Genomic DNA, 26,997 nt, shown 5'->3' with positions numbered 1-26,997 from the left:
AGGCCAGGGGCTGGGGGGGGGGGGGGTGGTGGTGGTGGTGAGAAGCGTGGTAGATCCAACATACAACATAGATTATTATTACTTAGCAATATTTACTGATTGCCTGTGTACTTTGTGTAATTTTATAGACTTCATTGTGTACAGAAATCATAGCACAATACATATGTAATTAATGTATGATGTACTGGCTTTGAATGTGTGTGTTTGTTTTTTTGAGAAAGTGTAGAGGGTTCATTCTGTGTGGTAGCTGTTCCCAATCTCTTCGAGACGGGTTGCATTCATCCATGAGCTGTGAGCAACTCAACCGAAGAGGGATTTCTACTTAGAAGTAGAGCTGTCAAATGACAGATAGTGAATCTACAACCATTCTGATAATCAATCATTTGTCAAATTGCAAAGGAAACATTGCCTTATTCCAGCTTCTCCAGTGTGAGATTTTAATGCTTTAATTTTCCCGGGTTGGAAGCGTTAACCAACGGCAGACAGAAAACCCCCGATCCCACTACGTGTGTTCAGTGTCCACATGTGCACTTGACCCAGAGTGCATTAGTCACGCAGCATGGATCTGGGTCTGTTGTCCTTACATGTGAACAGGACAGGAGCTCCTTCATGATATAGCCGTCGTAAATCTGTCGGCTGCGGCTCAACCTCTCCTCCTCCGAGTCCAGCTTCTCGTAGTCCTTAATCTGAAAGAGACACATGGGGTCATCTTAAAAGTACGCAACAAAACAACGCAAAGCGCTTCCTGGGTGAGCTAAATCGGAATGAGTGGATTACAGGCATAATCTCTCATCAATCCCATGAAGCTTTCTAATCTTGCACACACGGGACACTTTAGACTTACTTCTTCGTAGAACTTGAGCTGTGGCACAGCCTCGTCAATCTCATTCAAGCAGAAGTCCTTGAAGAGTAAGAAGCCTGAAGGACAAAAGAGAAACGGTGAGGACAGATGACCAATACTGCTGCTAACTGCCTAACAAACTGCCTGCTGGTTACACTGAATTTGTGATTAAAGTAGAGTATTCTACAATAAGATATCACCAATTAGAAAGAAAATAACAAAAGTTACACTGTAGTAAATGTCAGAAGATTCTGCATAGACTTTCATGTGTTGTGTCCCAGTTCCACATAACACACAGTAGCTTGTTTGATCTCTTATTATTAGCAACAGCTCATAAAGTGAGAATTATGGAATCAGTCTTAACTATTGCTTGAACACTTACTATGTGGATATGTGTCTTTAATAGTCTTATTTTTGCTGTGGAATTGAATTTGATATTGAGAATGTTAGAAATTCAGCATCACTGGCACTACAACATTTCTGATGTTGTGACGTCTCTAACCTCTTTAAAGTGTTCAACAGACGAACACAAACAAACAAACACTCTGAAGTAAACAGCTGTAACACCACATAAACAGGGAAAAAGGGCAGCTCAATTTACTGTATTAGCCTTAATAACATAATAAGGTTGTCTTGGTCTTATTAGGGCTGCTACCGACACAAACACACGCACTCATAATAACAGAAAATGGCACCAGGCACTCAAACACACTAACAATGGAAAAAATCTCATGATAGGTCACAAATCCATGCTCAATGAAACATTATCAGAGGAAGAGGAGGGCGGGACAGCAGGGAATAAAAATGCTTCCATGCTGCCTGCAGAGATGAGACGCACTGTTGCCATGGCAATTGCTTTTGTGACTACTGGCTATAAGCTGCTGGCCTAGAGGACATCCCCTGACTCCTATTTAGTGCCTGAAACATTTCCTCTCATTTTTACATGTGGCGACAAGAAAGATCAAGGGGACCAAGACAAGAGACAAGAGACACGGGAGCATTGAGCTTAGCAGCCGCATGTATGTTGCTGAGACACAGTGTCACCTCGTCTTTCCATGGAATACTGCGCTCTGTGGCTTTACCTGATTAACATCAGGTATTAGCAAAAATAGACGGCTAACAAGATCTCTCTTGACACCGATCACAGCGTCAGTCCCGCTAACCTTCCTGACGGCCCGAGCAGACATCGTGTTGCGAGTGCAGCAGGTCAGACTTGATCTGACCAAATCATTTCATATTGATCGCCGGCCCCTGAATCGCATTGAATTGTGGCAGATTTTGTGATAGCAATATTTGATCATTGTCCGAAGAATCTATTACATACTGCATTGTGATGAAACTTGTTTTAATCTACTTAAGAATAAATTATATTTACTGTCCGATTTTTGGGGTATTTGTGTTGGCAAAAAGAAAGTGGGATATGATCTGTGCCGTAACAGCTCACACGGTAATGTTTATTGTAACGTAAAGTTTATTTCAGTTTCTTCAACTACGCCAATCTTTTCTTCTGAGTTGAGCTTCTTTCAATGAAACTTAGCAAAATCTTAGAAAACAACTCTTCAAAACTACATTGGTGAAATCGTCATTCAATAATCACAATTTGACAGAAATTGAAAGACCTTTAACTTGTCAACTCATATTTACTCAATTCATTGACAATAACTTAGCTAACACAAACAAGGTAATCATTACAAAAGGTGATACTAGCTGTTGATTGACAAAAAAGCAATCTGCAGGTATTTTGATAATCAATTAAATAAGTTTCAGGGAAAAATGCTGAAAATGTTTCTGTTCAAGCTTCTAAATTCTGAGAATTTTCTGCTTTTCAATAGTAAACCGAAAACGAGACCTGACTATTAATCAGTCGGAATTGGTCAGAAATGAAACTGTTTGTTGAGGCCTTAATAAAAGCAACAGAGTAATGAATAGGTTTTGAGCAGCATGTACTTTAACCTAAGTGAAACATTTCCACGGGTTAACATGGAAGGACTGTCGAGTCTGTATCAACAGAATACTCTTTATCTCAGAATTATGTGATGGTAAATTCAGTATGTTTTATATTGTGGGCAGTTCAAAGAACCAGAAAAAGCCTAAACCTTGAGGCATCGTCCCCTCTGACTTCATGGAACTGTAACAGACTTTTCTTAATGTTTTCTAACAAAACAATTAATAGATTAATCAAAAGATCATTGCCACTTGATAGAAATAATCCCTGCCTGCGTCCCTAATCTAAAGCAAATTGAAACAGAAGCACGTTAAGTTTACTTTTAAATGTGAGCAAATGTAGAAATATAGAAAATAAAAAACTCTTTATTTGTATGAAAGGAGAGTCCTAGACCTGCAGCCGGGGCAAACAAAGACGTCTGCAACCCTCTGAGAATGTATAATTGTTGAATTACATGACATACTGCCTCTTTGCTTTGAAAAAGTGGCTTTTACTTCAATTTAGTAGGCTCACTGATTCAGTTTTAAGTTGCACAAGCTATTTGTTTTGGGCCTTGCGTCTGCTATCGTAAATTATCACGTCTTCCCCTCTGCTTTATCGCTCCTCCAGACTTGATGCATCATTTCCCCTCCGCTCCAAAGCCCACACTAGAAGGCTTATACAAATCAACGGGCTCACATGTATCCACACATATGTACACAGTTGAGTGCACGGGGCATCCTTGTTTGCAGAATGGGTGCTACTGACAACCCACCCCTCCCAAAAAACACACACACAGGTTCCAAACAGCAAGGACGGAACGTGTGAGCGAGGAATTAAGAGAGGGACACAGGGGGAAACGACAGATCTTACATCACAGAGATTCAAGGATTAACCTTAATCGCTGAACACTTCAACACTACCCAGCTAATTCAACAAATGGTCTCTTCCAGAGACGACAGACACGCACACACCTAGCTCAAATCAGACATGAGTTCCTCTGAGCTTTGTCTCATTAGTGAGATCACCTGAAATGCCTGAATATAGCGAAATGGCTTGCTCTGACAACTGCCTCTGTCTTTCATCATCACAGGTAGTAGTAGGCCTCACTGTGGAGCAGGTATGACTGCTGGAGGAAGGATGAAATTCAAACTACAGCAAGGATGCATTAACAATAATCAAAAATGTTGATTTGTGAAAGTTTGGAGCTAAGTGGTTGGTCAAAGTGTGGTTGATCACACTTTTTTTTTTTAATGCACCGTTGAGAAGCACCGTGCATCTAAAGTGTGCATCAATCCTACAATGTCCACAACTGTCAATGGCACGATATTCTTAGCTCAACAGAATGTGAATGACACAGTCACGTATTTTCTTCTATTTTTCCCACTGCTCTAAAGCATCAGTCAATAATAACTATTGATATTTCAGGATCTCCTCAGGTACATACGAGTATCGCCTTCAGAGAAACAATCTGGTAACATTTCTTTGGATGTTGGCATTTTTATTTAAAACAAGACAAATCAATAATCAAAGAATTGTGTTTATTCATGGGTTAATCAACTAATTGTCTTTGGAAATGCTGCTGGCGCTGTTTTAATTTGAAAACTCCAGGGCAGCGTTTTAGTCTGGCCCATATGCTCCACTTTTAAGGAATGAAGCTTAAATATCCAGGTTATGAAGTCTGCCATCGTGTCCTGAAGACGACAGACAGACCAGAGTCTGTGCAGTCTCACCGATACAAACGCGAGTCAGTCTCATCTGTCAATCATGACATTTCACCCTGAATGAAGGCCCTTTGGCTTCACTTTCAGTGAACCACTCATGTCATTAATCTTTGTATACTGTCTAGGGTCTAGCTATCAGGAATGATGATGCAGTTATCCACATTAGATTCCGGTCAAAACATGACGTCCACTGAATGCAAAGTGTTGCTAACATTTACCGACTGTAACAGTTCTACCTTTGTCAAAGAAAAGACATCCCAGCTCTTGGTTTTCACCAGTGCTGCTTTTTTGGTAATGTTTTTGTTAACCAAGCAACCAAATGCATAGTAGACAATCTGCTTTATTTATTGACAAGCATAAAAGTGTACATGAATGGTCATTTGATATGTGGTTTCAGTGTGTTAGAATATGGACGGAGATTATTTCTGACACGGAGCTGAAACACTGGCCTGGTTTTGGCTTTAAAATGAAGACAGTATTGTGAATGTAGCCTGAGTGTAAGGTTGACATGGAACAGTCACCTCCTATATTTTAATGAGAACAATGCTTTGATGCAGCAGGGGTAACGATGCAGAGGCTTCAACAGAAAGTGCAGTGATGTTGGGCAGTAAGGCTGAACCTGCCTAAAAATATTTTTTGAATGGCAGGATAAATGACACTTGTGATATTCAGCCTCATAACGTACAGCTAGTTTGATTATCTATCAAATAATTTTTTTCAATGGCATAATTTCAGCCTTTAAATAGCTTTTCTTGTAGTTCAACATAGAAAAACTGCAGGTTTAATTGTTAGTTGTATACAACAAAAACCTTCACACAATCACTTCAGCCTCCCTGAATTTGTGATATTTTAGACAGAATAAAATTGGCAGACTCATTGATACTAAAAATTATGTTGTGAATCTGTTGTGGGATAAACTGTCTCTCATAGTTTCTAAACCAGTCAAAATGGCAAGAATCTGTCAGAAACTAAGCAGACAGTAAAATGAAAAGAAAAAGGGAGTGGAAAAGTAGATAACAATCAAAACCGGCAGATCTTACAAGGAACCCGAGCCCACGATGTTTGCAGAGAAATGTGTCCACACCATCAGACTTATTTGAGTCCTTCACAAATGTTCTTTGCTTGATCTTCTCATTTCGATGTGATCTTAACTTTGATCTTTCAGGAAGTACACACTAAACCATTTTCTCACCACTGGTTCATTTACTATTATGTCCCACATGTAAATGTTGAGTCAACATCAGCTCTCGTAAAAACCTAATACAAATGAGAATGTGGTTGACAGTTTAAACCTACTTTCAGTTAAACATTTTCACTCGAATTCACAACAATTGTAAAGGTTCTTTGAAAAATGAAAATGTATCCTTTTTTTATTTTGTTACAATTAAATGTATGTAAAAGAGGGAAAAGAAGGTTTCTTCTAATTCGAGGCTCATGTGAGACTTGCCTGTGTTGCATTATACATACAATGACCTTTACTGGTGGAAGAGAGCCAGCGCCAAGCCGACCACAGTGTGTTTGTGTGGGAGTGTGTGTGCATGTACTGCACAATGTGACGGATATTCATTCAAGCACAACATCAGGATTAGCAAACAATGTTAAGTATTCTCCCGATCTCGCTGCCCTCTTACAGCAGCAACCCATGAGCAGAGGGTGACGACCCACACTGCCAGGTGAAAAGATGCTAAACGCCACAGTCTATTTGATTTGAGCTTGAAACAGGGTGGATATCAGATATAACACTAGCAAACTCTCATAAATAAATCCACTATAAAATTTAAACATACAGGGGATTCTTGTGTGCCATTGCTTTTGTCCTTTCAACCCCGAGACTGAATCCTTTACTTTACAGTGTAGTTACTGCTCATCTAAGACAGAAACATATATTGTTATTTTAGGAATGAGCTAGACTACTTCCTAAAAGTAGCTCTTATATTTATCTGTCTACCACGGAAATTGGAGGAAGGACATGGTATGGGTCAGAGAATAACCGATTCAATTTTAGACCCAGATCAGGGTGCACACATGGTATTTTCTTCACTTTCTTTAAGATTATACGATTTTTTGTCAATTTCTTGGAGAATAATTCATCGATCTTAATGAGAAAAACATCAGACATGTTTAGGGGACTGCCATCTATGAGGGTTTGCAATTTGGTGCACATCCAAATAAAAACTGGGATCTCGTAGCTTCATAAGAGAACTGTTGGGCCACAGCAGAGGTATGGACTCTACTAGCTGGAAGCCAAAACTGCACCATTAATCACAAATACAAAGTATAACTACATTTCAGTCTTCTGCTGATCCATGAATGGTGAACGTTTTGCTTCTGTCAGACATTAAATTACGACATTTCATCAAAATCACTTGATTCAATGACTAATTTATAAATAGTATGTTTGCATGAATCACTAGGGAGTCAGGTGAAACCATCAGTCACATAAAAGTTCTGTCAGAAATACTATTCTGATATTATCAACACTTGCAGGAAGTTGTGGAAAATGTTTTCCATATTTTATTACATTATATTAAATAAATGATGAGAATAATTCAACTTTAGTTATTTTTCTGCTGAAAGATATATGGCATTATAAGTGTATTACAGCACGAGATATTTTTGAGTTCTCTCCTTCGTGCCATGTTTATTCTGATTTCATAGCGGTGAACGAACCACAGTCGGTATATATGCAACAGGGGCAAAAAAAGACAACACTCAGAAACGGCTTGGGATTGAGAGGGCTGATACCTGAAAACCAGAGCATATATAAATTAAGCTCACATGCAATCAGTTTTTTCTAAATATGTACACATCGTAAATGGTAAATTTGTATTCCCCTGAGGTCTGTTATCTGCTGACTAAAGAGCTGGACTAACTAGATCTCTGAATTATGATGAAGCCTGTTGCCACAGCCTGAACATGAGGTCTGAGCTGAAGTAAAAAACGAATTCTCATCAAATATTTATCCGAAGAGATTAAGCCTAAGCAAACACAATGTTTTAATGTTTTGAAAAATGTTGATTGTAGGGCTACAATCACCAATTATTTTTAATACAAATTCACCTGCAAACTTTTTTTTACTCTTTAGTGTATGAAAAATACTGGAAAACATCTCAACTTTGCAAATGCAAAGCACAGTTTTAAATTTGAATAGATGGAGAATGAAAACAGACTGAGACAGACTGAATTCCTCAGTCGATCAACTAATCAATGACTAATCATTTTCGCTGTAAGCCCGGTGTCACAGACAATATCAGATGTCTCACACAAGTAAAACTAACATTAAACATCGCGGTCAGTTTGCAATTGTCCAGGCTTCTGCACTTCACACGGGAGAACAGGAACACATGTTCCAGGGTATTAGCAAACACTAATTAAAAGGACAGAGAAGCTGTAGCAGGCTAATTTCCCAGGCACATGGTTTATGACTATACAATCTCATTACCAGTTCAGGTTTGAAGTCCTTAACTAAAGAAAATGACTGAAACTAAACAGTGAAAGTCCTTTTAATGAGGCAGGTGCGAAGCTTTCCCGACAGCTCCTAACTCCATCGCCCCGGGACTGTTTGCAAAACTTAAAACAAATTTCAAAGCGGATGTCTTGTCCTGGAACAACTTTGACTGTTTACAAAGACTGCTGTATTGAATATGCTAAACAAGACCACAGCTCTCATCGTGTGAACACGCTGCAGTTGCATGAAACTAATGTAACTAGTTTGCATCAAATTATGGACACATGGAGATTTTAGTCTGAGAGGTGAGAACACCCTTCACAAGCTCATTCTGGGGTAAAAAAGATGAAACGCACTAGTGAAATCATCACTAGGATTATTTTATATTCAGCTTCTGCCAATAGATCCCTTTCAACTAAATCTTACACACTTAACCTTTGGGTATTGCTTAGTGTGTTGTGATTCAATATTATGATTTATTGAATTAGTATTTACACTTTACAGACTAAGTGTATCTTGAGTCATAGTTCCAAAAGTTGTGCATCACACATCCGTCACCCTTGTTGAGTTTTGATTCAGCAGTATTATTACTATAAACCTTGTGACCCAGGTTATAAATCATGTTCTGAATACGACATTTGAAGCCAGTCTGTGCAGTCTCACCGATACAAACACAAGTCAGTCTCATCTGTCGATCATGACATTTCACCCTGAATGAAGGCCCTCCAAAATCGAAAAGGAATTGTGATACTTGGTTATATTTTGTCCGATCTCCATTATCCACTTCCAAAGGACAACCATGCATGAGTTTGGGCAAACAGAAACCAACTATAAGAGGTAGTGTAACTTATGTTCAGTGACATATAAAACTACACTGTTTATGTGCATCAATTAATCCAGAAAACACACATTTTTGAGCCTAATTAGACTGCAATCATTTGGGCATTGCAATACAATAATATACTCTAAAACTGGTAGTTACTTCAATAATGGATTACCTATCAATTTCAGTCAGTTTATCAACAATGATTTATTATAATATTGACAGAAACAGGCCATTTTTGAGTTGACAAAACCATCTCACCACCAGGTCCAGCTAGTTCTGGGTCTGTTGTTCTAGATATTATCAGCGTTTCCTCAGTCAGAAATGAACTGGCAGGTCAGAAGATTAGGTTTGAGCAAATCCCAGATATGATTTCCCCCAGGTCTGCTTTGACACGATCGTTTACAAACTGTAGTCAGTTTGTTATATATTATTACAAGAGAGGTATCTTACACGTTTTGTTATAAACTGTAGTCTCGAGACTGAGATGTGATATTAAACTGAACTCCGCTGGAGAACAGAACAAACAATGTTGTCTTCCAGACATCTGTTATTCTATTCCCCAGCCTTTCTTGGCACAAAGTTGTGCTGATGATCTCTCTTTTCATTAAAACCTGCATGGGAACACAGCCATGTTGTATTTAAACTGTCTCAGAAACAAAACACATCAGTGGCTGGAGGTGTAACACATGCTACAGAAAAGACAATGTTTCAGCAACACCTTACAGTGTTGTATATCCTACAGGTATGGACACTACTGCATCACTGTATTTTAAGTATTTGTTGTTTAAACTCTGATCTTTTTTGATTTTGCAAAGCTTTTTGGGCTGTATTTTGGGAAAGACAGATGTTCTATAATGAAGTTTATAATTGTTATTATGATTAAAAGAATATAAATGAATTGTAAGCTAAAGACAAAAGCCACATGGTAATCAAATTAATGGGTGTTGTCGGCCAGAGTAAATAGGGCTTTAGAAAATTACCATTACATGGCATCAGTACAGGAATAGTTGATGCTTTGGGAAAATACAAAGTACATAGAATCATCTGATTTTAGTACTTGTTGGGATAAATAATAAAAAATAAATAAAACATCATGGTTTCATCACTATACTGTGACTGCTTCTGTGATCAGATTGATCTGATGTGAGGATGGTGTCAATCATTAGGATGAATAAATGGACAGACGTGAGAGGGACTGGAGGCGTGGACAGTCTGTTGACATACACAACCTGGCCTCTTGGAAAACGCTGCATTCTGAGGGGAAAAAGGAGACATGGTCCTTAGGTTTCTCCATTTATCCGTCTCCCTTAAAGAGATCCTCTCCATTTCCTCCCTCCGATTCTCATCACCTATTTTATTCCTCCTTTAATCAATTTCATTTCTCCCTGTCGACAAGCAAATGCAGCAGTTCTGGTCAGGTTCCCATGGCAACCACAGTTACTAGGCAACACACAACTCTCCATCATCCATTCCAGAAGTCTGACAGATGGAGAGGGAGAATGCCAAGGCAAAGAGTGAGAGACAGACGAGAGATGGTGAAACTAGGAAAGAATGAAGAAGAATAAAAACAGAGAAAGACATGTGCGACAGAGGCAAAGATGATAAGATAAAAAACAGTGGTTCCAATAACCTTATCAGTGACCCTCTCATCTCTGCCTCCAACACTACATTCGTCCACAATTTAACAATGATCGTTTGTTTCTGAACAAAGTTGTTCGTGAATGATATTTCACTGCTATGACTCACTGTTATCTCTGTCTGAACGAGGACGCTGCCTGATGACTTGATCTTAACATGATTTCCAAATGATTTCATGCCTCTGCAAATAATATTCTAATGAAATGAAATAATTTGTTATATTCAGTGGACCTATTGTAAAATTATATTCACCAAATTAAGGGACAATCAAGTTATTTTGAAAAAAAGCAGAACAAGCTGTAGTGGTTTATCAAGGTTATACCGAGGCCACTTTCCAGCGATCAACACAGTTGTTAATTCATTGTTTTATTGTCAACTTAAAATAGACATGTACGCAGGTCATCATTATTAAAGCCCACATAATACATCAGGTGGTCAGCCAGAGGTCTCAGAACCATAACTAGAGACATAACTCTTCTGTCTGACAATGAAAACATACGCCCCTTGGCGGAAGTACAAATAAAATAACTTTGCTTATAGTCAGATCACTTTAAAAGTGAATGCCGTGGTGCAGTACTGTTTTAAGTAAGATTCATTGACGTTTTGGCCGAGTGGGGGCAGTGGAACAAGCTCAAATCATAACACTGACATGTTACCATCCCCGATAATGCTGCGGCCAACTTGTTGGTAAACACTATTCAAACATCCAGCTGACATGATGAAAGATGTAAAACAACTTTTTCTGTCACTACGGGTAATCTCTTTCACATTACATGATCCATTGTTGATGTAACATATTGATTAGTGCAGCTTTGAGGTTTTAAGATGAATAGTCTGACTCATTCAAATAAAGAAAACTGAATTTCTAATGGTTATCCTGCCTGAAAGGGATTTTGTCTGAGGACTCTACTCATGACAGGTGGATCTCCTCCACACAGCTTTCTTGGGCTTTGTGACTAGGTGTAAAAAATAGACCACTGACTCTCACCCCCTCAAGCAGCAGAATTCATGGATTGCCAAAGACACTGAAGTGCACTCTCTGGATGGATATTTAGAAGTGGAACAAATAACCGTTTATGTGCAAATTTGTCAGACTGGATTCATTCCAATAAACACACTTGCAGACATGACAAGATCAATTTTTGTTTCTCTACCTTTGAAGATAATCATTCCAGCAGCACTTCTTTCTGACCTTGGTTGTCATGACAGTCCACAAGGCCTGTTGAGCTCAAGGACAAAGCACGCTTTGAGCAAACGCATTGCCGAGCTTCGTCAACTCTTTATTGAAACTGACTTCCACTTCTGAAGCTAAATCCTCAGTGTATGACAGGACCAGAAACCAGTCCATCGTGACGGAGTTCTAATGTAGACAAAACCACTGGAGCTGTATGAGCCCATGTATCCCTGTACAGATCCAGCTGTATGAAATGCACATAATCTGTGACATGGGACAATATCCATTTAAATGCAATATGAACTTAAATTCCAAGAGTCTGTGTTCTGGTTAACTGCCACAATAGCTCAACAGATGACCATAAACTTAACAATTTGAATGCGGCATTTAGAGTTTAACATAAAGCTTCTTTCAGACATGCATGATGACTGCAATTCTAAAACGCGACAGTCGCAAAAATGAAAAAAACTTTAAGACAACTTATATCTGCCAGTGAATAGAGATGAAGACTTTAAGATAGTTTGTGGTGATAAGGTGCTATAAACATGATCATGTGATCTCGGCAGCAGAGTTAATATGTCACATCCTGCTTCTTTTTGCTGCACCCGGCTGCTTCACCACTCGCCTAAATAACACAGAGGATTTGTTGCTTTTGTTAATGCGTCTGTGGAGAAAACCTCTCGCTGTGTTGTGCATGTGTGAAAGGCAAACTGCGGGTAAACTCCGTAGCCAATTCTCGGTCTCCTACCCGTAGGTCATGTCTGAAAACGACGTGTCAGTCCCATAAAAATGGTCTTTAAGTTGTGTCCTATTGAGTCCCATTTGGAAATGTTGATCCGTCTGTAAAATGTTGCCTGGGCAGGTTGTGGTCATGTGGTCAATACACTTAAAAACAGTTACCAGATGGCTCGACAGGTGTCTGTTTTTACTAAGATGCAAAAGCAGCACAATTGCCATTCAAATGTGTACAGCATGCAGGTTCTCTGTCGCTCTCTCAGCCTCACACAGACCGTATTTCTTGATGCCCCACTGGCTAATGCAACACTGTCTGTGGTCGGAAGCTCTCTCATTTCTCTCTGTTGTTCCGTTAATGGACCAAGCGAGAAAAGCACGACGAACCAGTAGAGCAGGATGGAGGCTCGAGCCGCAATATTCAGCTGGTGGCCCTCTCTTTTCCAAGACTGCCCTAATTACAATACAATTACACAGTTACTGATTAAGTAATTCATAAATGTAAATAGATATGTTATGAATTAATTATTAAGCAAATGACAGAAAAAATAAAAGCAATAATGTAGGGCATATTGAATAGTTAAAAACAGTATAAGTGTACGTAACAGTTAAAGCTCAACTTAAAAAACAGTCACAGTAACAAATACTACAATCATAGCTGGAGCTTGCTGGCTTATTAACAGAAGCTCTGTGAGTTGGCAGACAACTCCTTCGCCATCTTAGTCCTTCAAAACAAGAGCCATGTAAAGGGGCTGTATATATGCTCATCATGATTAGTCACCGAAAGACTAAAGGCTAAAATGTTAACATCATCACCGGCTTACCAACGAGAAGACATGGCAATAAAGACACAGCATTGTTAAGGACAATTCAAACTGTGTTCTTTGTTTACTAGCCAATGATTGACAGGGTTTTCTTTGTTAATTGCCTCTCAAAAAACTGATCAGAAAATCCTTCCCCTGAAGAGTTCAGACTCAATGGTCATTAATAATTGTCAAATTCTTATACAATAACATTGATGAAAATGCATCATAAGCAATGTTTGTGTAATTTAAAAAAAGGTCTGTACAGTAAAAAGACAACAACACGCTAAAACCACCTGATCATATTGAACAAACAAGCTGTAGACCAGAAGATCTGAATTAAACTGGGTTCACATCCAGATGCATCTGGATCGGCAGCAATGCAAGTAAACTTATAGAAATTCATGTTAAATTGGTATATTTAACCCAACAGACAACCACAGAGTTGAATGCTCCATACCAACGTTAACACAGCTTGGATGTTGACGGAAAAAGTGACAGATACCTTGGTCACTATGTATTGATCGGAGCAAAATCATTATTGTTATTAATCAAACATTAATGGATAACAATAAACTATATCCCAGGAATTAGCAAGGAGACAACAGTTTCTTGATTTCCAGGTCCCAGTCCCAGGAGCAGGGGTGCACTGATTGGTCTGGTAATGAGTGTTTTCTAGGCAGACAAGCTAATGAGACCTGAGACTTGGACTAATGACCAGCAGAAACCCGGGGGCCTGCTCAGGTACTCAGAAGGCGATAGTGGATGAGGAGGGAGAACAGAAGAGCAAGGCAATGGTGCTGTCGCAGAGAAAAGCTGTGCGAAGGTGAGAAGATACAGGATTTGATCTCTGCTTTTCTTTTGTTCCTTTGTTACACATATTCGTGGCTCTAGTCCTATGAACAACTAAGTGCAACACTGTGGATGCCTTCCACAAGAGAGCACAATGTCCGCAGTTATACCCATGTTTAAATGAGTTCAGGGCAAGTAATCAATACTCGAAGTGTTACTACTATTACAAACAACAATGTGCAGATATATCGATCATCTATCAGTAGGGGACGCTCCGGTGAGTTCCCCCTACGCACCAATCATTTGCTGTAGTGACTCTTTGGTCCAAATACTGCAATTTTGAAAAAATCCTAAATAAATCAATAACAAACATCATTATCCAGCAATTCATTAAAATATATTTTTCGTATAGTGTGCAAAACCAAAATCTTAGGGGAAACAAAAGGTTAGTCTTTTCTAACGTAAATCATTAATAATTTCTTTGTCAATAATCATCTCATCACAGCTCCAGATTTGATCAAACATTTTAGAATTGAAACATTAAAAGAATAGTGTGATTAGTCCTCTGCGTCTTGTGGACAATGAACATATCATATGGCATCAAGTGTTGCAATATTATTGGAAAACTAAGTATTTAGTTTCACAATGATGGATAGCATGATGCATGCTGCAATGATGTATAGCATGATGCATGTTGCAATGATGTATAGCATGATGCATGATTCATGCTGCAATGATGTATAGCACATCCACACACACAAAAATAAGTAGAAAAGAGGAAAGGAAGCGATGATACTGAACATAAAGAGACAAAATATAGAGAGCAATGACTGTGACAGCGGGAGGACTGAAGGCAAAAAGGAGGAGGCAGGGAATTCACGCGGCCTATTCTCACAGGGGGGCTGAGACCTAGAACAGTAAGTAAACCAAGCAGAAGCCTGCAGGGCAGCTGTGGTCCCCTGGTACACCCCAACTTCTGGCACAAGGCCTGTCTGCTCAGAATGGAAACACTCGGAGGAGTCGGCACAGAGGCGCTGCTACCGTCTGGAGGGCAGGGGGAAGACATGACGCTCTGCACTGAGCTGCTGCATCAACAGTGCTAACACGGAATACAAACAGAGCCGCCACATGATCACAGCCAAGAACTCTGCCTAGAGAGGCAACAGCAGGTATCTGTATGAAAGGTTACGGAGCAACCACCACCATACTGATGCTCAGAAACCCTGACATTCAGGAGAAAGTGAGAAAAGACTTTTCATCCAATGTGGTCTATGACTCTGAAGCAACAATAAAGATAATACTGAGTCTGGTTAAAACTCAAGTGGCTGATTGTGAGGAAGGCTTTTGTCCAGTTGGCTTTGTGGGTATAGATGGCAGGACCAGCAGCATGGGAACAATCCCACTGAGACCAATAGCAACAGAGTTAACACCGAACCTCTGACAACAAGCGATCAATGTGGCAGAGCGAATAGCAATAGACAAGGATGCACATTATTTGCACAGTTCAGGTTCCATTTAGCAGCAATTCTGGAATTTACAAAACCACACTGCACTTGATTCTGTGACTGAAGAGAACAGTCTCATATCTGAAGATACTTTTTTACTCATTTGGGTTCTGCTTTCATTCACAAAAATCAAAAATAAATAGCTAGAAACAAATCTTAGCTGAGACAATCACTCTTTTGTGCACTGACAGAATTATTGGTGGCAGCAACAGCCTACAGATGACATGAACAGCAGAAGATACAAAATACTGATTATAAGTCTTACACATGAGAAAGTTACAGACTGCTTATCTATTTAACAGACTATTTGATGCACGCATTGAGGGATGTGATTCAGATCTGGGATGTTTATCTACAAAAACACAAAACCAACATGCTATTGTTGAGCAATTTTACACAGCAGCACTTTCCCTCACATCCTCGTCTCATAGTCTACCAAGAGCAAACAACAGCATTGCAGAGAGCACAATAATCAAACATCAACCATGTTTCAGTTCAGCCTTCTGACAATTATTGTTAGATTGTTACAAATAATATAATTTGGAAATTGACTGATATTTAAAAAAGACTAAAGCTATGTAGAATAATCTAAAAGAATATTAGAGAAATCAATAAAGCCAGAACAAGACCAATAAATATTGGCTTGTTACAGATAAATCAGTTCATGTGTTGGATGAGGAGTAAAAAAATCTGTATAGTTTCAGGTCATTTAGAAAATGAGTATCTGTTATATATTTAGTTCAACACACATTCCTGAGACTTTTATGTTATGAATACTCCTTATAGTTCCCTATCTGTATCGCTTACATTCTAACTTACAGGATCCCTAGTCAGAAAAGTTGGATGATACTTGTTATGGTAATAACATTAATATCAGCAATAATTTTATTACTACATTATATTGAACTGTAGAACACAGATATCGAACTTGCTTTACTCTCAAATGCAGAACATGCAGTTGGAAGCCCTGGAAGATGCAAGCAAGACACCTGGGCTGCTATCTACAGCATTTCCTTGAATCCTTGAATGCGATAAAAGAAATGTTGACACTTACCAATTTTCTGGTTGAAGATTTTGTCAAATGTCAGTTCATCTCTCTCCTCCAGGTACTTCTGCATCACACTGCGAATACTGTGAACACAGATTGGTGGGGGTGGGGAGAGAGACATGGATTAATACACACCATAATCAACAGCTCACACAAAGTCAGTTACAATAAGCAAATCTCAAAAAAATGTCAGAGGCCAGTCCCGTCCTCCTCCTCCTGAGTGTGTGATCCTGGCCTCGGTTTAGGACTCGCCCTGCCACCTGTCCCCTGACAGAGTCCAATGGTGTCGAGGAAGGAGGAGGACACATGGGAGGCTGCGGGGAACCTGGAGAGATACATGCTACCCTGGGAACAGGTGTTAATGAGAGTGGGGAGAATGAATCAATTAGCACCCCCTCCATGGGCTCATTAACACCACACCAGGACCCAGTATACATGAGTAGCGGGTGCCCAGGGTTCACCTACAAACACCTCTGAAGGATCGCAGTGAATATGTGCAAGCAAAAAGCAGCCCTGGCTCCTTGTGGCTAGACCATTTTATTTCCAGTATTTACATTTTGATAGAGCTCACTCCTGATGTCCATATGCCCATGTGGCCAGGTACTATTGTTTATCGTTGCACTTTACAAACCTGCTGCCACAATTAAGTCCAAATTAAGCGCAAATGAAAGCAGAGTGGCATCTCCTGAAAAAGATGTTGGCAACTTCACTGACCACTGATGCCGTCTTGAGTGTGTGAGACTTCTTACACTTTGGCATGAGGCTTTAATGCACAAATGTTCTTAACTCCTAAACAGCACAAGTCATAACAACACCCTTGTGATCCATCAGTGGACAATACTGAGCATTTTGAAATTCAAATGGAATTTCTCTTTGTGCAGTTGCTCAGTTATAAAAACAATGGGTCTCAATGGCCTTCAACAGTCTTTAATGTGTCATAAAACTACTCTCTCTTCTGCTCACCTCATAATGAGCTGATCAGCATCCCATACTGAGCATTTTGATCTACCAAAGCAGTGAGATTGAAATACTTTGCGTCTGCTGGATTATCTATTTAATGCAGGCTGTGGCTGAGGGCTAGAGTGGTCGTCCTCCAACCTGAGGGTCGGCAGTTCGATCCCAGTCTTCCCCATCTGCATGCCGAAGTGTCCTTGGGCAAGATGCTGAACCCTGAATTGACCATCATAGAACAACAAAGTGCTGCTAATCGATGCACTGTATGAATGTGTGTGGGAATGGGTGAATGTAAAACTGTACTGTAAAGAGCTTTGAGTGGTCATCAAGACTTGAAAAGTGCTATATAAATACAAAACCATTTACCATTTATCGATGAGAAAAGTCAGTTGACAAAGAATTACGAATGATCTATATCAAAAGTCTAGGTAACAAAACAAGGCTGTTTTCATACGTAAAAATAACAACTTCGAAACAATTGTGATGATACACAGACTTAGAATTGGGACAATGTCACGTTGGTAAATGGTCTGTACTTAAAAAAGCACTTTCTTGTCTTGATGACCCATCAAAGCGCTTTACATTACCTTTTTTGCCATTCACCCATTCATACACTGCATCTATAGGCAGCCCTTTTTCTATGGGCCATTTGGGGTTCAGTATCTGGCCCAAGGACACTTCAGAATGAAGATGGGGAAGACTGGGATCAAGCCACCAACCTTTTGGTTGGAGGGCGCCTGTTCAACCCCTCAGCCACAGCCAGCCCAAGTCATTGCCACAGTTCTGCCTGGATTTCTGGAACTGCGCTATACATCTGAACTCTGCTGGAACCTGCTCTACGACACATGTCAGTCAAACAATCAGAGCTAGCTATAAGAGACAACTTGCTCGCCACTTGCAGATTGGACACCTTGGCAGAGCCCCAGTAGAAACCAAAGAGGACATTGTCAGAAAAAACTAATTAGTGAATATAAGAGTGATCATCTGAATATTTTTTCTAATGTCCAAGAAGCCAAAGGATGCAGGACAGTAACTTAAGCTTGTTTGTTATGTATGTATTGTGCTTTCTTGACATTGGGCTGTGTAGGTGAAGCTGTCGACTCTATTAAATCATCAGAAGCCATGTAATCCCATCACCATAAGGTTTAGCTGTCAAGTTAGCCAAACCCTTCAATGTGATTTAATACACACTTGCTCAGACACTGATAACTACATCAGCACCTAGTTTGCTGTGTTGGACTGTTAACTTTTATGCTAATGTTCTATTTCGAGTTGAGAGCAGTTCTCTATCAGCTTGTCAAAAATGCAAAAGCTGTGTGCATGGTGAGACTCAGACCGCAATTCATATTTATGACAGTGAATTACGTATCTAATCTGTAGGGCGAGGCCAAGTACAGCCAAGAAGGAATCCTGCATTTTGTTTCTTTAAAACAGAAGACTATAAACTGTGGGTAACATATTTTCTTCTATTTGTTGTATAATATAGTGAGAGATCATCAGACCAATGCTCTTACTGCAGTTGGTTTTGTGAAGGCAACCTGGCCCCATGCATGCTGACTTCTATGGGAGGTGGAATGAACAGTAGATGAGACATTTCTGCAGTTACAGGAACAAGAACCAAGGAAGTAAACACTTCCTCTTTTAGTTAGCAGAGGCCCTTTTGTGTGCTCCACTGAATCATTCACAGCTGACTGTGGATGATTTATATGAAACCTCACCACTTACGATGCTGCCTCAAGACCACTGCTAATATTTACTGTTGAAGTCGTGCTTTATTAGGCAGAGGAAACGTGTCATGAGAAACAACATGTATGGTTTTTGAGGTTAGGTGAATGGAGGATATCTGCAGAACCTAAATCATGTTTGTCGTACAGATGTTGATAATGTTTGTGATTGAAAACACAGCTGCATTAAAACTATTTTTAAATAATTTACTACACAACACTCAAAATACTTTCTGCGGACTCTGTTCAGCCAGTACCCTTCTAAAAAAGTCTGTAGAAAGTCAGGAAGAGCTGTTGCAAGAACACAGCAGGAGATCCTGCGCAGGATTCACCACAAACGAGTGGTGATGTCTCCAGAAGAAAAAGCAGTGCCATACATGTAGAAGACAACGATGATTAAAAGAGCTTTGGTGCTAAGGCCTGACACTGGTGTTGATGTGCTTTACACAAAACATGTGATCTACGCAGAAGAGTAAATAGATTATGTCCTGCCTCTGCCTGTTGCACCACTCCTCACCTTAAGGCTGCGGGTATGTATGAGAGGCAAATTGCATAGAAAGTCCGGACCCAATTCTCCAGACATCTTCCAGAGATTATTTCCGAAAACAGGTTAAGAGTTCTATCATCATCCTAACATAATGGAGGTAAATGCTTCTTATTTTTGTGCTTCTGAAAGCATTGGAAATCTCATCTGAATACCTCAACAGCCACTTCTCATTCCAAAATACAACAACCCTTTACTGTGAAAGACTCAAAGACCTTGATGTGTCCTTGCTCTTCACCAAAGCAAACCTTAGTCAGTAACAACACCAGCATTACACACCACCATCAGCTTACGGGAGCAGATGACCGCAGCAGAACAGAAACAAAGGGGCTCCTGCTGTGACAATGCAGTGTGAGTGACAGGATGACTGCTGGGACATAGTGGTAAATAAGGCAATATTAACCACAGGGCATTGCCGTGATGCTGACAACTTATGAGTGGTGGGCTGTCACAAGAGTATGAATACTGCTTGTATGTATTTGCTACATTATGAAGCAGCCTGGAGTCTCACTGAAAGATGGGCGAGATTAAACAATAATCAACAAAGTGCAAAGTGGCTTGTGACATTATCCAAATATTTAAAATCAAATGTCACATACACCAACAGGTTGTGCGGTGATATGTTGTAGCATTGTGGACTCAGTGCAACACGGTTAACTGCAGAGAGCTCCAGTTATAATCTTCAGCTTAGTCCTGATTTCTATGTCCTGTTCCCCAACCCTATTTCCAGTCTATTGATAACTTATCACCAAAGAAGGTGGCGCCCCTCTGCAAGCTAGTCTCACCCTAAACTAATATCACCATACATTGATCAACTAAACAGACATTTTGGTTCATGTTGGTTCTGGTGATTCTTCGCCTTTTCAGAAGAAAACTGAACACTTCTGTCTTTCTGGTTGGGCTAAAGGAATCTGTGAGATAGCTCTGATGTTGCTTAGTACTTCACAATATTGAAAATTGATAATTTAAAGTTTTGAAAAAATGCTGCTTTCCTTAGTCCTATATGAAGTTGAATTAAATATAAGACAACATTGGACATCTGATTAATCAACGTTGGCTCTGGAATACAGCAATGAGCATTTGGACTGTTTTCCAATGTTCTATAGACAAAAAAAAACTTGAAAAATTACCATTCTGTTTGCAGCTCAACTCCAGGTGTTGCAGTAGGGTAGTTACATATGTTACTCCCATTTGGAGAGATAATTTGATGAACACCCAGTGAACAGTACTCAGAGTGCAGTCACACCTGAGTGGCGTACGAGACATGATAGACTGCTGTTTTGATTATAAACAATGTAAGATATCATATTCCTGACAGAAAACAGGCTAATATCCAAATTGGTGCAAATTTTGACCCCATTTCCAGACCAATCTGAAAAAGAGTGGACCTTCTGTGTTCCCCCACTGCAAGCAGAGCTCTTACATCCTCTACCCAGGACTTTCTAAATGCCCCTTGAGCATGTTTTAAGGAGATGGCGCTTTCCAGTCAGTCATCCCTAAGTGGGACTAAGAGGGAGCTGTAGACATGTACAAGTAAAGTTAATGTCGGCGGTCATGGAAGTTAGGGGACAGGACAACAACTGAAGTGTCCTTGAGCTAGAAATTCAGTGAGACCACCGGTGAGACGTGGTGACATTGCAGGGACATTGCATTGTTCTGTGCCAGTACACACTATACTGTGGATACACACATGTTCCATTAGAACATGCAGTACACACCTTCCTTTTGGCTGAACTTACATTTTGCCTTCATTACATCTGTTCCAGGATGAACCAGCTGTTAGCACAGTTAAATGAGAACAAACCTACCTTGCCAATCAAATTACCACTATTATAATAAGCCAGAAGGTACTAAAAGCCTTGTTTACCCTCCTACTGTGGCCCTTTTTTTTTTAAACCAAAAGCAAGACCCTTCCAATGTTATCTGATCTTTTTAAGTGTCTCCCTAAACAAACGTGATAATTGGTTGATCGACAGACATTCTCTATAGTTAATTTAATCATTTGAGTTTTGGGCTGTCAATACAGCAAAAAAAAAACAAAGACTTGAACACTACAACTTGGGTTCTAAATTCAAGAAAATAATCAGGGATACAAATAATTCAGCGATGATTAAATATCAGGTAGTTGCAACTCTGCAAAGCATATGAAAAAATGTTGATCTAATTTACACAGCACTTGTTTTGATAACATAATTACTGCAATTAGGAAATTGTTGGCAGAGTAGTCAAGGCCTGTGAAAAAGTAATCTCAGCGTGTATTAACTTATGTGATACTAGTCTCAACAACATTGAGCACTAGGTGGGCGAAGTCGGTTCGGAAACCCACCTGTACTATGTGCACCACAGTGCTCTGGTCTCAGTTGAGTCACTATCAGTGCTGCAGTAAAAGCTCAGGATATACACTGTGTGGAGGATCCAAACATGGTGAACTGATAACGTCTCTCTTATCCTCCTGTGATTAGTTTAGTTTCGTTTTACAAGTTTCAAAGCATCAGCGCCAGTGTGTGTAAATGAACAAACACCCAGCTTCCATTAGGTGCTGATCTCGACTACTAACGCTGGGTACAGCTTCGTGTTGGTGACCCTTGCTGCAGCAAGTATGCAGAAGTGTAAATATTTAACACATGAACAGGATGTCACTGGCATTTCTATAGCTCGGTGTGTGGGCATGTGCTTGAACTGTGATGATAGCGAACCACAAGATGATAGCTGATGGCCTATGTCCTGACCGGTTAATTCTATTTTAGAATCAAAGTGGTCTCTAGTTGTCACTTTGTATATATATATATAGTTAATAATACCAAATGATAAAAACACAATCAGAGCAGTGGGAAACAACACCTATTTCAGCTCATTCAAGCCTAAAGCATGTAATTATTCTCTTTACCAGGAAGACTAGTTAGACTTTGGAACCTGTTTTTCTGGCTCTTGTTCCAATGGAACATGTGTAGGATTCTGAGGGAGCCGCCTACAAGACAAAGAAATAGTTTCTCCTCAATTCACTTAGAACTAAAATGTTTCTGATATTATAGATTTAGTTTCAGTTGAGATAACTTTATAACTGTTAAAACTCAATGCACTGTTACAATACAAAATTTAAGTACTAAAAAAAGCGGAAGCTCTTAGATAAACAATGTTATCTCTGTGTTGGCTAAAAAGTAGGAGTAGTAACAATGTTACTTTGAGGATTTAGCACCTTGTGTGGTTTTAGCACCTTGTGTGGTTTTAACACCGTGGCACCATCCGAATGTAATCTCCTCCATTATGCTTTTCCTCTTGAGGTGAAATGTAATTTAAAAAGGGAACTCAAGGGGAACTGGCAGCATCCTCTGATGTTCAATTGCTAACAAATCATGTGCACTTTAACACAAGTTAATACCTTAAAACTTGAAAATGCAATCTAGTTTCTGATCCGAGTTCTGTGGAACCGGGGGGGACAAAAATCAACAAAAACACTTCACTAAAACACTGAGGAGTCAGCTGAAACTGTAGACAAAAAGGATCTATGAGTTTTCAGAAACCCATAATGAGTAGCTGGAGAGACAATGGTGCACTGGAAAACTGTATGCTAAGACTGCGTGTAACACTGCTTTCAGTGTTTGAGGAAGAATTGTCCTGGAGGGGTCAAATGGGCCCATTAGCCCTTTACTATTGAGTCACTGCCAGATCCAAGAGGGACATAAACAAAACTGTATAACTACTAGGACACAAACTACTGTGCGAATAACGACAAAACTTCCACTCCGTGTGAGAATGCAACATGTGTCTGGAATGAACCCATTTGATTTCGGTGTAGATCTGAGAGTGAATTCCACTTGCTCAGCTACATTTACCGACCACGTCAATCTGTGACGGAAGCTGGAGTGCACTCATGCACCTGCAACAGATTCTGAGTGAAAGGTACACAGACTAAAGAGTGAAAGAAAAGTGTCTCAGGGAGAGAGAGGCCGCTTGCAGGAATTGCAGCTGAAACTCTGAGGTCTGACTGTCTGATGATGGTAACAACTTTATGTGAGTGGCCATACAGTAAAAAGAGCTGCACAGTTAGCATATACTGTTTATGACCATTCAGAGAACTCTGTCTTGCTCCTGCTGCCCATAAACTAAAGCCATATTCTTTTAGCTGTTTCAAGGCAAATATTTCCTGGGCCATACTGAAGGACTACTTACTCTACTGACATTTTCTAATCCGCTAAAGTTTCATGATGAGCGAAAATATCTTTACATTTCTGTGTTTCAGATTGATCGATTTATTTGTCGCCAACACCGCAAAATTTACACAAAATGACGACCAAATGTTGAATTTCTATTTCTGTTTTCACCATTTGAACTTGAACTGTAAAATCGTCTTCATTTTAAAGCTTCATAATGATTAACTCAGCCGCTCTTGTCCCTGCTCTCTCACTTCCATCAGTCATAGTCGGACTGGCTAAAACAACATCGTTTGGTCTCTGTGAACGGAAAAGATATGCTTATTTGCATATAGAGTGAGGAAGTGTGATCCAATACAAATGGTCACAGAGGACATGCATTATAATGCCAGGTGTGATTGGATCACCAAAGACGAATGTAACACCAGGTCTGAACAGGGCCATAGACTTCAAATGGTTCGGTTATTTATTTTCTCTGCCACGTTTCTATTTATTTTCGAATTTCAAACATAAAGTGACTGCCCCAAAGAGCACACAGACACTATAAAACAGCCAACAAGTTAAGCCAACTCCAGCTGATAAAATCTAAAAATAAGAAGGCTGCTAAAAGCATCTATTCTGCTCTTGATTTCATGGCGATGTCTGGGGGCAGGGAGGGTGTAGTGACAGGGCGTGTGATGTTTTAACAGGGTCAATATCACAAAGGCGTACTCTGGCTCAAAGCCTGTAGTTCTGAGTCTTTACTACTACGACCGCCAGAGTCAGATTGTTTTCTTGTATCTCCACCTCCCGGATAACTTGGTCAGGTCTACCCCATACCCCTCATCTCAACTGCCTCCAGTGTTGCTGTCAAAGTCTCACCTCTCTGCCAGAGGACATAGCCTAGGCCTGCCGAGAATGTGGCAGCACCACACTATCTCCAAAGTGCCACATTTAACTGCCCCACACAAGCATGCAGCTGAATGCTTCACACATGCTTTACTGCGACGGCTAAACCTGTGCATACATAAACGTCTGAAGGTGATCACACAATCCCTACAGCCCTTTAGTTTTGCTATTTTTAGGAACTAGTTACACCGAAACCATCCATACACACCCTTTTCCCTCTCACTCCTCTCTTGTGTTGTCTCCATCACGCTAATATTTTACATACGATTTAATCCAGTTATGTCTGACACTCTATTGTGACAATAATAACAGTTACCTAACTGACATGTGTTGGATAAGTTTTCATATTACTAAATGTTTATTAATGCCTTTACAAGTCTGTTAGCTGAGGCTTTTATCTCTGCAGCTGCTGCAAATAATAGTCAACATGAAACCTCTTGATAAACACACACATTCACAAAAGCAATGCACCATGCTGGTTTGGTTCATATACACCTCTGGCTGGTGCAGATGACAACAACAGAAACTAAGTGTGTGCAGGTCTCGCCGATTACCTCTTATTCTCTGGTTGATAACGTTCTAATCAGTCAAATGATCTGGTGTCATCTTTAGTCTCAGCGGCACACGGTTGCCAATCCTTGGATTACCTTCTCACGTCAATGTTTTGCAACGTGGATTCTAGACTGAACAACTAATGAGCAGCCATGAACTCAATTAGCTTGGCACACAGTGACACTGTCAGACAAGCTGATCCTGATTACCTTCTCACTGGCGTACAAACACACAACCTAAACTTTTTACTAACAACTCAACAGCGTATATGAAGAAGAGGCCCTTCAACAGCACTACTCTATACAGCCACACAACAACTAACTGCCAATCAATAAGGTGCCCCCTGTCACCCAGGGAGTTGGATTTCATACAGATTTCATACAGAACTTTGGAAATGATTCTTGCCCCGGGGGTTGTGTTTTAGACTGGAGGAGGAGAAACGGAAACTCAGTCACCCGCATTTGCTTCCTGAATGGGTCTCATCAATCTGCAACTAAGCAACCAGTTCCAGGTGGAAAATCTGCTTCTGGTTTACACCAGCATTTACATGACCAGTGTAGATGAATGATCGTGCATCTTCAAGTGTTGGCTAAATGGGGATTATTCCGGACACAGAACTCTTCTGGACGGAGATCACTACCATTAAGATAAAGTCTACAGAAATGTTTTGTTCTTTTCTGCAGAATATTACACATTACCCCAAATGACATACAGTGACAGAAATTTAGCGCAAACTTTGAAGCTAGTTATCCTTTAGAGTCAATTTGTTTGAAGCAATGAACCAGACACAACAGCACAACTCAGACTGTCACTGGTGGGCCGAAAAAGTTTAATTTTGTGTGTCTGTGCTGAACGCTCAGGCATGATCATATTTACTGCAGACTTCAGGAACATGAGTGTCTGCAACGCTGTGTTGCAACTGTGGTGTTATGCAACATCAACACAACTTTGTTTGTACAAATATTTAATGTGACAGAATGTACACTGTAATGGGTTGGCTCTCTCCAGCAAAGCTTTGAGTTCTGCAAGCTAATTTTTAATATGACACAGAGATGAGCTGAAACCAATCCAAACCTGAAGGAGAGAATCCAACATTTATCAACTTGCAAACCACTCACATAAGGTTGGCAGTAATTTTAACGGGGGGGAAGGTCATGTTGAGAAATATTTGTTAACAGATAACCAGTCAAATATGTATCAGTAATAAACCAATCATGTCCCAGAGTGAGCAGTTTGGTGTTAACCTGTCTTAGTATTGACCTTTAGGATACATCTCAAGAGAGAATTCATTAGAAACCCTGCCAAGACAGCAGGGCTTTACAGTTTTTTTTATAAAAAATTAATGTATAGATGAGATGTAGAGGGTGACAAATTGTATTATATCCTCGACTCCGACAATTGATATGGACTGGCACATTTAGAGAATATCCTTTCACTAACCCATTTCAGTTGGGGAAAAAATCAACAGGCTATGTATTCAGTACTGTGTCCGCCCCTGTCAGGATCATTGCTTTCGCCTGATCTGCCGAGACAAGTCATTAAGGACTGAAATAGCTGACCTCCAAAGATCAGCTTTGAATAGAATTGTCATTTAACCTGTAAAATCACAGTGTACGGCCACTATATTTGCACAAGTGTGCATTGCAAGTGCCAACGACTTACAATGTCCCACGCTTGAACACTTCCCCTTCCATCAACTTGCGTGCCACGAGCCTACAGCCTGGCCTCA

The 26,997-nt window shown here is 40.0% G+C and overlaps 1 protein-coding gene across 1 annotated transcript in view; it reads right to left on the bottom strand.

Moving 5' to 3' along the window:
* grk3 (G protein-coupled receptor kinase 3) overlaps nt 1–26,997 on the bottom strand; it is a 57,088-nt gene that overhangs the window by 27,148 nt on the left and 2,943 nt on the right. The window contains exons 2-4 of the mRNA XM_061077476.1: nt 16,462–16,538; nt 845–918; nt 585–686 (exon numbers count right to left, since the gene is read on the bottom strand). Coding sequence (XP_060933459.1) covers nt 585–686; nt 845–918; nt 16,462–16,538 — 253 coding nt within the window. The remainder of the gene's footprint in view (nt 1–584; nt 687–844; nt 919–16,461; nt 16,539–26,997) is intronic.

This window comes from Limanda limanda, chromosome 1 (genome assembly GCF_963576545.1).
Source record: "Limanda limanda chromosome 1, fLimLim1.1, whole genome shotgun sequence".
In the NCBI taxonomy this organism is placed as follows: domain Eukaryota; kingdom Metazoa; phylum Chordata; class Actinopteri; order Pleuronectiformes; family Pleuronectidae; genus Limanda; species Limanda limanda.
This window is presented reverse-complemented; position numbering and strand designations above follow the sequence as displayed.